Genomic DNA, 13,129 nt, shown 5'->3' on the forward strand with positions numbered 1-13,129 from the left:
CTCCTCTTTGTGGCTGGTTACCCCACCTGCAAGCAGAGGGCGTGAAAGCAAAGGAACAGCTTGAAAGTGCTCTTCCTACTAACTCAAATGCGTAACAGTCAATGGGCATATGTTCATTCAGGTTAAATTTCAGTGCTTTTCTTGGTAGTTCCATTTCATAGGCAGAAAGCTTTCTATATTAGTGCTAGGATAGACTCTGGACTGGAGTCAGAAGACCTGGGTCTCATGGGAGGGTCTGCTAGGGCTAAAATACCTGTGCCTATTTTCCTTATCTCTACACTGAAGGACTTGGACATGATCGACCTTTATGCTTACTCTATTTGTAAAATCTATTGTACTTCTAAGATTTATAGATGATTATGTGTGATATTCTTGATTTTACCCTTAAAATTATATTGGGCCAAACCCAACATAATATAATAGATGCAAATATAATTTTGGTATGGTTACAATTCCAGTCATTTCTCTCTTATTTTCCCTAAGTGACTGAGGAAATCTGATATAGCCTTAATAATTTTGTCACCTATTATAAAAAGTAAGTGTGTGTTCATTAAGTCTATCTATCTATCTATCTATCTATCTATCTATCTATCTATCTATCTATCTATCTATCCTTCAACTTATTATAGCTAACACTTATTTCCCTTCACATGGAACGTATGAATGCACGTTTACACGCTATGGAGAATATCTGACAATCTCACGGTTACTTTAAAAGGTACTGCATTCCATCTTGCTTTGGAAACAAACCATGTGGTTATTATGCTCATAGCTTGAAATGTCCCATCAACAGACTATTGTTGGTGACGGGGAATTCCAGGCTGTTGAGTGGGAGAGAACAGACTGGGAGCTCTTTCATAATCAGTGGCTCCCTGGTTGCCATTATAACTGTGGCTTGAAAGAATTCTTTGTTCTTTGTCCAGGCTTAGCAAGCACTCTGGGACTTTTAGCAGCAGCTGGTAGGGGATTGGAGCTAAAAAGTCATGGGATTCCAGCTCTGGACAGCATCTTGGGAGGTAGTACAGCAAGGTAGTTAGGAGCACGGGCTCTGAAGTTTGCTAGTTTGGGTTTGAATTCCAGCTCCACCCTTTACTAGCTGTGTACTCTTGAACAAGTTGCTTATCCTTTCTATCACTTGTAAAAGGAATGATATTTCAGGCTTCACAGGGGAATTGTAAGAATGTGATAACGTAGTGCTTTGCATAGTAAGCACTGAACGCTTTGCATAGTAAGTACTGAACGCTTTGCATAGTAAGTACTGAACACTTTGCATAGTAAGTACTGAACACTTTTAAGTCACTATTAGTAACAGAAAACTCCCTCACTTTATAGAAAAGGAAGATAAGCTCCAGGTGCCACGGTGAGTTAGTGGTCCAGCGCTGGAAGGGACCACTCCTGACTCCCCATCCTGCTTATAGCTTGTGCTAGTTCTTTGGAATCATCTGCCCTACCCCAATAGCTCATTGAATCTGAAATGGAAGAAGATGAGAAGGTGGTGACTAAGCAGATACATACGTGGTAGCAGACCATCTCTCCTTCTGTAGCCCCTCTGCTGATTTTTCGTTTCTAGACGTCTCTTGCACCAATGCCTCACTTATTAGTCTGTTACTACCCTCAGTATTTATGAACAAGACTATGTCAAAAGATGTATCGACTTCAAGTCGTCATTAGTAATTGCTAAATGCTCACAGTTTGATAAACAGAAGGCTTTTTTTTTTTTGTTACTTTTTTAAGAAAACAATGATCATTGAATGAAATGGTATCATATCTTTGACTTCACTGTCTCCTTTGCCCCCACTGCAACCTCTGATATTTACCAGAAGAATAAGCTACACCCTGCATGATGGCTAGCAACTCACTGCTTTATCACTGAATGAGTGCTACATGCCATTTCAGTGTCTGGGAGAGTGGAGCCTGAATGATATCCCTTAGATGAAGCCAAGGTTACTAAGATCTGTGCTCCAAGCTCCTCCTGCCCTACCTGGTCTACTACTTCTGGGTCGTTGCCTACCAATTCCATTTGATGTACTTTTTGGTAATACTCAAGAAAAAGAACATCAATGGTCAGTGTCTTAAAAATAAATAATCATCAGAAAATTAATAACACAAAAGAATCAATTGGGTTCTCTAAATACCTGAAGCTGTTTATAAGCCTCCCTGCCATTATAAATATTTTTTGATTTCCACTCTTAAGAATAGTGACTGTCATTTATTGACACTATGTGTCTGGCATACTACTTGCTGGGGATCACCTCATCAGTAAGCGGTAGGGCCAGAACTTAATCCCACTGACTCTGCTGTGAAAGCCTGGGTTCCTGGGCGTGGCTCTAATTTGCATTTGAAAAGTGAATGTCTGTCCGTTGTCAAAGATTTAGTTCAAACTCTTTCTAATTTTTAAAAATTAGAAGTAATCCAGTATGGGACTGATTAAATAAGTAATGATATATCTAAGGATGAGAATTAAAATTCATTGACAGGAAAAAATAAAATTTTGTGAGTGAAAAAACTTTATAAATCAACACCACTAGTAAAATTCTATTTTTGTGGAAATCATTGCACCCCACTCCCATATGTACAATATCTAGCTCTCTATCCAGAGAAAACGTCTGGAGGGACACACAACAATATGGTTAACAATGGGAATGCTCTGCGTTATGTGCCCTCCAGATTCCTATGTTGAAGCCTTAACCCCCAGTGGGATGGTATTTGGAGATAGGGCCTTCAGGAGGTAGTTAGGGTTAGTGCTGGAAGAAGACATTCCTGACTCATGAGGTCATGAAGGTAGGGGCCCCATGATGGGACTGGTGCACTTATAAGAAGAGAAACTGGAAAGCTTGCTCCCTCTTTCGCTGTACACGAAGAGGTCATGCGAGCTCACAGCAAGATGGCGGCTGCCTACAAGCCAGGAAAAGAGGCCTCAGAGTGAAACTTACCTTGCAGATACCTTGATCTTGAACTTCTTACCCTCCAAAACTGTGAGGGATAAATTTCTCTTGTCTAAGCTACCTGGTCTATGGTATTAGAAAGCAGATCAAAGAGAGCAAGTAAGTTTCCCAAGGTGACGGTTAAATGGCTGAGCTAGGACATCAGCCTGAATTGATCTGATGTCCACTTTATCCCTAGTGAGTGTGCATAGCAAATGCTCAATAAATATTTGGTGAATGAGGGTTGGTTAGCTGGACGGATGGACAGATAGGAGACTGGATAAAAGGATGGATGGGTATCAATCCCGCAGACTGATACACTCAGGTGGTGGGATTCTGGGTAAATTTTGCTTTTTTAAAACTACTTTGTTACTTTCTCTCTGTGCGGAAGGAGCAAAAAGTATTCTTATAATAGTAGCTCAGCAATATATCCCCAAAAGCATACAAGATAAGGAACATCACATTTCTCAAATGTCACCTCCTTGGGAAACTCTCTCTAGATCTTCCCAGGTACTTGCTTCTTGTTTTGTTTCATGGCCTAACTTTTAGAGCTCATGTCTCACTATCTTGCAGGGCTTTTGGAGTCATATACCTGAGGGGTATGTAAAGGTGGGGGGCAGGTATCAATCCATCTTTATACCCCTAAAGACTACACTGCTTGAAAACCACAATGGGCTCCATAAACACTTTTGCAATAGTGAAGAAGTAGAAGGAATAACGCCGCACATGAATGCTCCTGAGATGCCTCTGCCTATTCTGGTGTGATTGAATTCTGTCTCCAGCAAAGGGAGGAATAGGGTGAATGTTGCTATGTTTCTCTTTGCCTGCATGGGAAGAAGTAATTAGAGTAACCAGCATCATGGAGAAAACAGCCATACTCCCCAAGAAGCCAGAGTTGGGGGAGAATAGGGATCTGCCTTCTCTGTGCTACCTGATGGGTGAAAGGCCCAGAGGCATTGAAGAGGTGGAGTTTCAGAAGAATATTGGCCTTGGAATTATCCACCTACCTATCTATCCATCTGATCATCCATCCCATCCATCCTTTTATCCAGTCTCCTATCTGTCCATCCATCCAGCTAGCCAACCCTCATTCACCAAGTATTTATTGAGCATTTGCTATGCACACTCACTAGGGATAAAGTGTTAAACAAAACGGACATCAGATCAATTCAGGCTGGTGTCCTAGCTCAGCCATTTAACTGTCACCTTGGGAAACTTACTTGCTCTCTTTGATCTGCTTTCTTTATGTGCACATTAGGGACTCTAATCTCTACAGTGAAAAGGGTTAGAATAAATATTGTCCATTTATGGAAATCACTTAGCACAGTAGCAAGACCACAGTAGGTGCACCACAAACAGTAGCTTTGGCAGTTCTCTATCTCCCCCAAAGACCCCTGCCTACCACCCTCCTGCTGCATAGGACAGCATTTCTGCATGATCTTCATACACCGCAGCAACAAGGGCCTGTGGGACGACGTTTATCTGGGAGTGGAGATGAGGCCCAACGAGAGTCGGTGGCGCGTCTGAGGCTTACCGGCCCTTGAAGAGCAGGAGCTCCTTCCCCAGCATTGTCACTGCGTCAAAGGATGAGCTGGAGTCACAGAGGTCGGGGGTGGATGGCTTGTGAGGGGGGGCATGGGGCACCATGGGCTTCCCCAGGAATGGTTTCCGAGGTCCTAGGATTCAAAATGACTTGGTCAAAATGGTAACGGGAATTTGGAGTTCACACACTTCTGTTCTAGATAGAGCCCCAGGGGAGGTTGTACACTTTCACCCTGGACATGTGATCATGGCCATGGCTGTTGAGGGCAGGTAGACCGGGGTTTGAGTCCTGGCTCTCCTGGTTGCTGAGCCGTGTGATTTGCCGCACATTATTTAACTTTTTAAGCCTCAGCTTCCTCACTTGTTAAAAGGGAGGGATGAAAATAGTACTCACCTCAGAAGGCTGTTGTGAGAATTAAATAATTCCTGTAAAGCGGGTAGCAGAGTGCTTGGCACATAGTAAGTCTTCTAAAGATCATTATTTTATTATAGAACTTCTTTGATATCTACAAGTGTTCCAGATTAGAAATGTAATTTAAAAATTGGCATGGATTATTTCTTTGTAATTAAGTTCTCTTTTTCTCAATAAGAAAATTTTCTTATGTGTTTTCCTATTATTTTCATAGACTCCTTGGCATCCTGCCCTGTGCTTTTGTCTTTTACTAGGCATCCAGGAAAAACTGAGCGAATTCTTGTGGAATTGAAGTACACTGAAAGTGTTTGTTACTTAAAGGTATCTTCTGGTGGATCGTCTTGGAAAACATGGACCCAAATCTTGCGAGAGCTGTCAGTGAGTCTCCCCTCCTGCTCTGCATCTCTGAGGACCTTGCCCCAGCTCCAGAAGAATGAATCTGCACAGCTTGGACTGTCGCCTCTGGTGGGTCCCTGCTCTTTGATGAGGCCTCGTCATAACCACAGGTGAGAGTCAGGGAAGGAATGAGGCACAGGGAAGGGAAAGGTTCAGGCCTCTGATAAGGGTCAGATGAGGTTTGAGATCAGGTATGGAGTAGGGTTAGCAGCAAGGTGAAGATCGGAGGCGGGGTAAGGCTTTGGGAGAAGATGGAAGCTGGAAATTGGAGAGGGTCAGCAGCGGCAAGCGATCGGCTGGGTGATATGAATGCTCCCTTGTAACATAAACCCATGTTTTCACATTTCATTCACCTGTGTCATAATAGCTGTGCCAAAATATGTGCTTTGCCTCCTGGCCGAGTGACAGTGGCCATCCGAAGGCAGTGACTTTCCAGAGCACAAGGACCTCTAAAGGCAAGTGTTTGAGCTCAGCCCTTCTCGGTGGCCCACAGAAATTGCTTCCCATTGGAGCACTGCCACCAAGACTCTGGAGCTGAGTTTGTGACATTCATGGTGTTTTTCCTGTCCCTCAAGAGTCAGGCAGATCTGGTGCTTTCCCCCTCCTGGAAATGGATAGAGCTGGCTGAAGACTTCTTGGGATGAAATTTGCCTTTTGTGCCTCAGGTGAAATCTGACTGATTTTGAATGATGTGCCCATTTCTGGGCTTCCCACCCTCCAGATCCCCTGGGGCCAGATTCCTAGCACCCCCAGGAAGGTGCTGGGGGATCTGGGTCTCTAGGCACTGAGAAGATGGGGAGAGGCTCTGATAAGCAGAAGCCTAATAACCAGGTCTCCAGGGCTCAAGGGAAAAGCAATTTCCTAGATCTTTTTGCCTTTTATCCATTAAAGAAAAATTGTCAAGGTCTAAGGATGTTTCAAGATTCCTTCTGATGGATTAATTGGTTTGTTTCCCTTAAGGAAAATTGGACACAGAGTTTCTAATAATCCCTCATTGCCTTTTAGAAGAATGCTAATACTTGAGGTAGTTTATCTCAGGATACTTACTGCCTTTGAACCTCAGCTTTCTCAGCTATCAAACAAGGAAAACACTTCACACCCCACAGGTTAGTTGTGAGGCTGGTGTAAGACTACACACATGAACCTGTTTTGTAAACTGCAGATCGGCTACATGGCTGGGCGTGGAGTTATTTTAATCATGATTGCTATTTTTAGGGAGATAAGGTCACTTATCTGCAAATGGGTAAGCACCACGTATATGAACTATAAACTACATCCATCCTCTCCCAATGCGTAAATTCTAACCTGCACTCAAAGGAAAAACACAAAGAGACAAATGACTATATTTTTTAAGGCTATCCAGGACTAATATGCTCTTAAGGAAAGGTGTAAATTTAATCACACATCACACACACATTTATAACTGGCAAATGAGCTCTTCACAAGAAGGCATAGTTGGGGCTATGGTTTCTAGATTGATCTTTACCAATGCAGATAAAATGCACTTTCTTTAAGTTGGAGACTGAATGCCTGCCAATTTCAGGGTTAGTGGTCAAAGAAGGTAATAATCTTACCGTATAATGCCTGGATCCCTTTCACATCATCTTTGGGGAGGTGGAATCCATAGGGATTCTGGTACTTATAAGTTGGGTACATCAGTGCTGATGGGTCTGTGGAATGGGCCAGGCCCAGGGCATGACCAAATTCATGAGCAGCAACGGTAAACAAATTAAAACCTAGACAATATGAGAGAGAAAAAAACAGTATCACCACAGGTTTTTGTTTTCTCCATCTTCCATCTTTATAGGATAATTTATGCCCACATCACAGTTAACTCATCTCCTTTTCCTAACTGGATTATTCAAATTTTGGTAAGTTATTCTGGCACTTAGCTTTGGTGACTTAAATTTTCCCCCTCTTGGCTAGAAGGGGGTTGGAGGTGGGGAAGGATGGAAATGCACATCAATCCATTTTGCTCATCATCAGTGATGTTTGGTAGACTGATAAAGGAGAGCCTTGGAGCAAATAGTGGCAATGATATTTGGGAATAATTCATAAATTTAGACCACAAATGCCTTAATAGTTCCCTGCTATTACAGCCTACACCTTTTGATCCACATGTTTCACACTGAAGATTTCCAGATGACCTGTATGATATTCTGGAACCTTTATTCCCATCCCCATCACACTTCTCAGGACAGTACTGATTCTCTTGGGTCATTTCTGAATGTAGCCTATTTCCAAGAACAAGTAAGAAATCATAAATACTAGGTTGTTGAAGGAAGCGAGAGCAGTGCGTTGAGAAGGGGATGACCATTTCTTCAGATGATATGCTATGAAACAGATCAGACAAGTCTACAACACAATTTGGGGTGGATTTTTTTCCCTTATGTGATCCCTTTTGGATTTTTGGCTTACTTGTTTTTCCTAGCCAGCCCCCCTAGTTAAAGGGTGGCTTGGGACGTTGAACCTCAAGGTTTCATGATGGAGCCCAGAAGAAGGTACAATATTTTCCAGGTTATGGTGAATTGTGCATATATACCATTCGTTCCCATAGTCCACTTCTCAGCATTGTCGAAATGTGTATCTCCTCCCAGGCCTTCTCCAGGAGCAAATGCATGGGCTAGAGTCCCCCGAGGCCCATCGAATGGATAGGAATCCCCATGATCTAAACAAGTGGGGAGAAAGGCCAACAGGATTGAGTCCTTCTAGCAATTTTGAGGGCACATCATATTACAGAAAATGGACATTTTGAATAGCATTGACACTTCAATTTACTTTTCAGTATTTATTTGTTATAATAGGAAGTTCACTTGTCAATGAGTAACTGCCCATTGAAAAATAAAAGAGGCTAATTCATACTGCAAAGATAGTAAGCATTAAAAATAATAATTAAAAAACACCTTTTTTGGGTTATTGTTGCTATCACAACATCTGTTAACTGACACATAGGATACTGTGGACTTTGCACATGCCATGGATTACAAAAGGAGAACTAACCGGGGGGCATTGGATGGAAAAACCTACTCCACTGATTGAAATGTGAACCTGTTGGCAGAATGACCTTTCAAATTTGATTCAGCTGAGATAGTGATAGTGAATTGGACAAGTGTGTGCTTTTTGTTTCTATAGCACAATACAGTTTAAGAAAGTGTCAAAAATTTATCTGTAATTTTGACATACTTTCATGTGGAAAACTTATGAAAGTCATAAAGGCATTTATAAAATCCTAACTTTTGAAGCTTTTTTATGTTTTTGTTTAATTATTTATTTTAATTAACAATTCATTACAAATTTAATAGAAGAGGAGGAGGAAGAACAAAATGAGGGTTATAGTTTACCACTTTAAAAAACCTTAGTAAGGATACCCAGTTTTAGTTAGTTGTTTTTTCTTTTCTTTTTTTTTTTTTTTTGAGCCAACAGAACAAAGTTCTGGTATGCCATTTCTCAGGTTTCAGTGACATGCAGTCTACTCAGGTGCATGCACAGAGGACTTCATGCAATGGCATCACAACTAAGTAGACTAGCACAGTCCCTGTGTTGGCTTGTGTATTAGGGGATAGACTGCAAGCTTGAAAGATCAAGAGAGAGCCAGACATTCATTCCTTGGCCTTCAAAGCTACCCCAAGTCACACTGCCCTCCCTGCCACTTCACCAGGGGTGGCCTTTGTCCTTTGGGAGGAATAGGACCTGCCCTGGGCCAGGTTGCACCCAGGACCATTTCTAAAGGCTCTATTCTCAGAACTTGCTTGATCTTCTCTCTCCTAGCTCCTAAGCATGCTTTCCCCCCAGTGACATCAGATTCAAATTAGAAATCTTATCTGAGGAGGGGAATAGATAGTAGCTCTCACTTACCCTGACTATTACGAAGCTGAGAAGGAAAAGAAATTTCATAAGCCATTTGGCCCTCCCTTTATCTATTTCCTAGACTTGCTTCTCTGAAAAGGGATCAGAGCTCTCACCAATCCCTGTGCAAACTTACGCCTCTACTCCTTACCAGAGTGAGCAATGGAATGGAGAAGAAGTGGGAAAGTTGGAGGCAGACCTCTCACACATCTCCCAAAAGGTGGTCTGCAAGTGTGAGCAAGACAGGAACGACACTTTCCTAACCATTGCTGCAGGGGGAAGGCTGTATCAAGGTCACTGTGGAAGGTATTTCCTTCAGTGAGGATTCATGGTGGGATATTCTTGGCTAATATGGAGGGGGGTATATAAGTGATAAACACCATCATGGGAATGGATGAGGTCATGTGGCTAACGGGAAAGCAAAATCTGCAAGAATTTGTCCCCTAGTGGGGCAAAGTCATAATGAAAGTTTGTTACAGTGAATCTACTCTACAGCTGTATCTGATGATGACAAGACATGCTAAGAATTCCTATTTTCTTGATTCTACTTTCCGGCCAGAGGAAGATCATGGCTTTGTCATGGTCTTGGCCTTGGCCCATCACAGTACGGTGTGAAGGAGAAGTGTGTGATCACTCGAATTAAAGATGTAGAAGGAACAGTATTGGGACAACTCTCCTTTGAATTAGTAGATGGAATCCAAGTACCACAATACCTCCATTTTCAAAAGATATCATAATATCCGCTTCTCCTGAGTTTATTCTGACAAAGCTCAGAGGGACGGCGCTACTCCAGGCCTGCAAGGCCATCTGCACTGCTTTTTCCACCTCGGCAGAACTCATGGAGGTTGTGTATTTAGATACTCTGTGAAAACGGAAGAAACATGTTTTCTTTTCAGTAACTGCTCCAAAGAAGGCAAGAATTATATGTTGTATTCAAAAATTGTTAAATATAAATCTACAATTTAGATTTTTTCTCTGAAGTGATAATTCTTGTTTTGCTTTATTATATGTTAAATTGCTTTATGTGAAACAAGACAAATGAAAGGGAGAGATGAGAGAAGTTGGGATAATCTGGTACTGAAACCGTTTAACTTTCTTTGTTATTATACTACCTCCGACTTAAAAGAATAAAATTTGTGGCCAGGCACAGTGGCTCACGTCTGTAATCCCAGCACTTTGGAAAGCTGAGGCGGGAGGATCACTTGAGGTCAAGAGTTCGAGATCATCCTGGCCAAGATGGTGAAACTCCGTCTCTACTAAAAATACAAAAATTAGTTGGGCGTGGTGGTGCAAACCTGTAGTTCCAGCTACTCGGGAGGCTGAGGCAGGAGAATCATTTGAACCCGGGAAGTGGAGGTTGCAGTGAGCTGAGATCCGGTGATTGCACTCCAGCCTGGGTGACAGAGTGAGACTTTGCTCAAAAATAAATAAATAAATAAATAAAACTTGTGAAATGTCACAGGTAGTAAGTAGTCAATTTTTCTTAAAGTCGTTTTCATTGAGAGAGGACCTCTTTTTCCCCAAAGGGACTGGATGTTTTCAATATGAAAAATAGAAATGTAGAGTTTTGAAGTTTTGCTAATTCTTATTCAGAGCTCATCAGGATTTCCCCAGGGCTGTTGGGGAAGGTTTTTTCCCTCAGAATAATGCATTCTTTTTTTCTTCTTCTTCTTTTCTCTCTCTCTCTCTCTCTCTTTTTTTTGTTTGAGACGGAGTTTTGCTCTTGTCACCCAGGCTGGAGTGCAATGGCATGATCTCTGCTCACTGCAACCACTGTCTCCCAGGTTCAATTGCTTCTCCTGCCTCAGCCTCCTGAGTAGCTGGGATTATAGGTGCCCACCACCATGCCAGGTTAATTTTTGTATTTTTGGTAGAGACAGGGTTTCACCATGTTGGCCAGGCTGGTCTCGAACTCCTGACCTCAGGTGATCCGCCCTCCTCGGCCTCCCAAAGTGCTCAGATTACAGGTGTGAGCCACTGCCCCCCCAGCCCAAAATAATGCGTTCTTAAAGAGGAAGGGCTAGCTTTAAAAATGGAGGCTCACTGGAACTGAAAAAAAGGGTGAGACTTTCAGCAATTACTGGTATGACAATGACACCTGAAGGCAGAAAAATGTAGTGCTTTTTGGACTGTGAGTGGAGTCAGAGTTGGTGATTGTTAGAACTTTCTGCTGTGAAGCCCAGGGTCTGGGGACTTCTGGCAACATACAAAGGAAAGGTAGGAAGGGCGACTTCTACCCAAGACCTTGGGCTGGGCTGGAATATGATGAAAGTGAGAAGCTGTGTCTGTGAGAGCCAACCCCATGAGCAGGGACCGGCCCTGCTTTCTCTATCTCTGTAGCTCCTAGTCTAGTGCCTTGCACATAGCAAATGCCTAGCAATTGCTTGATAAATAAATGAATGAATTAAATAAGTAAAGCTAGCTGTTTTAGGGCCCACTCAGTGGCTCTCAAAGTTTAGGACCTGTGATAATTACCTAGGAAGCTTGTTAAAGATACAGGTATGGTCCAGAAATCTGCGTTTTGAAAGGTATCCTAGGTTATTATAATGCAGATGGTGCAATTTCAATGAGAAACCAACAGCAATAATGCTGGGGTCCCAAGTGAAAGGACTGTGCCCACAGAAAGGATAGCAACTAGCTCAATTCAGGACTTGAGAGTGAAGGAACAAGGAGCTCTTCAACCCCAGGAGTTGGGGCCAAAAGAAGAGAGCTATAGAATTGAAGGGGGAGACCAGAAAGACCCTCAAAGGGACTATTTAATGCTTTCAAAATATGCCAAGCCCACTGTGTAATATGAGTCTGCAATTTATCACAACTAGGTAGACTTATTACTTTGACATGCCCTCGCATTTTTGATAAGTCAGCCGTATCTTTGAGCTGACAGTGTGTGTTGGCCTGAGAAGACAGGCAAGGAGAGAGGGATAGCACCAGAGAAGAAGAGAACATGGAAAAATCCCCGACTCAGGGTCTGGAGCTTGATAAAGCAATAATAATACTAGCTAATATTCTTTGAAGTCACACTATGTGCTGTTGCTGCATACACTTTTTAAGCAGCATTCATTTAATCCTCACTACGACCCGTAAGAGGAAGATCGTCTTCATCATCTACATGTTATGATTAATGAGGTTTAAGCCCAGTTCTGTCTGACTCCAAAGCTTATACATATAAGCACTATGCTGTATTTTTATTTTCCTTTTTGTAACCCTTTGGGTTATATTGTAAGAAGTTATTCTGAAAGTCAGTAGCTACACGGGCAGAGTACTGTGATAGCGTCTAGTGTCCTTTTTCATGGGGAGGGGACGGTGCAGTTGTTGGGGAGCAAGAGTGGATGGACAATGTGTGTGTTGAGGGGTTTTAAGATTGCCCACCTTATCGCAAGAATATTATACTTCCCTAAGTATCACATTATCTTGACCCATGCTTCTCGTCTTTGTTGTATGTACATAGTCATGGACTAAAATTCCGGAACACAGTTTAAGAAAACTATGAAAAGACTCTGTTGACGCATATACATTTTTCTTGCCTTATTCTTACTATCTCAGAATCGCTTTTGTGTTCAACTCCCTATGAGGTTTTTCTTCCCCAATTGCTTTGATGTTTTTGTTCAGCCTGCCACCTTATGGATTTATTGGCTGATAGCAGGTAACAAATGGCCTAGGGGATTCATGACTGTTCCGTGGGTTCTGGCCCCTCATTTAATCAAATGGACTCACTGGTGTGCCGGAACAGTTTAACAAGTGGCTCTACAAGGAGGAAAAAAAACCCCTTGATTTGTATGACTTGCTGAGTTCTGTGTTGTAAATATTCTCACTATGGCTAATTCAAGCTACCCATTTACCATCATTGAATGCCAGGTTGTGAAGAGATGAGCATGAATGAGCCACCCAGATTATACAGATGTACATAGCCTCATGAGCAGAGAAAATAATAAAATGTAGTGAAATAAGAGGCAATATGTTTTTATTACCTTTGTTTTTAATATACTTTATTTAATATTATTATTTAATA

At 42.1% G+C, this 13,129-nt stretch overlaps 1 protein-coding gene across 1 annotated transcript in view; it reads right to left on the bottom strand.

The window, feature by feature from the left end:
• The window catches only part of MMP20 (matrix metallopeptidase 20), a 48,229-nt gene that overhangs the window by 24,963 nt on the left and 10,137 nt on the right, over nt 1-13,129 (bottom strand). Inside the window, exons 3-6 of the mRNA XM_011984398.1 lie at nt 9,834-9,982; nt 7,817-7,942; nt 6,849-7,010; nt 4,459-4,600 (exon numbers count right to left, since the gene is read on the bottom strand). Of these exons, the coding sequence (XP_011839788.1) occupies nt 4,459-4,600; nt 6,849-7,010; nt 7,817-7,942; nt 9,834-9,982 (579 nt within the window). The remainder of the gene's footprint in view (nt 1-4,458; nt 4,601-6,848; nt 7,011-7,816; nt 7,943-9,833; nt 9,983-13,129) is intronic.

Source organism: Mandrillus leucophaeus, unplaced genomic scaffold, assembly GCF_000951045.1.
Source record: "Mandrillus leucophaeus isolate KB7577 unplaced genomic scaffold, Mleu.le_1.0 Scaffold267, whole genome shotgun sequence".
NCBI classification, from domain to species: Eukaryota; Metazoa; Chordata; class Mammalia; order Primates; family Cercopithecidae; genus Mandrillus; species Mandrillus leucophaeus.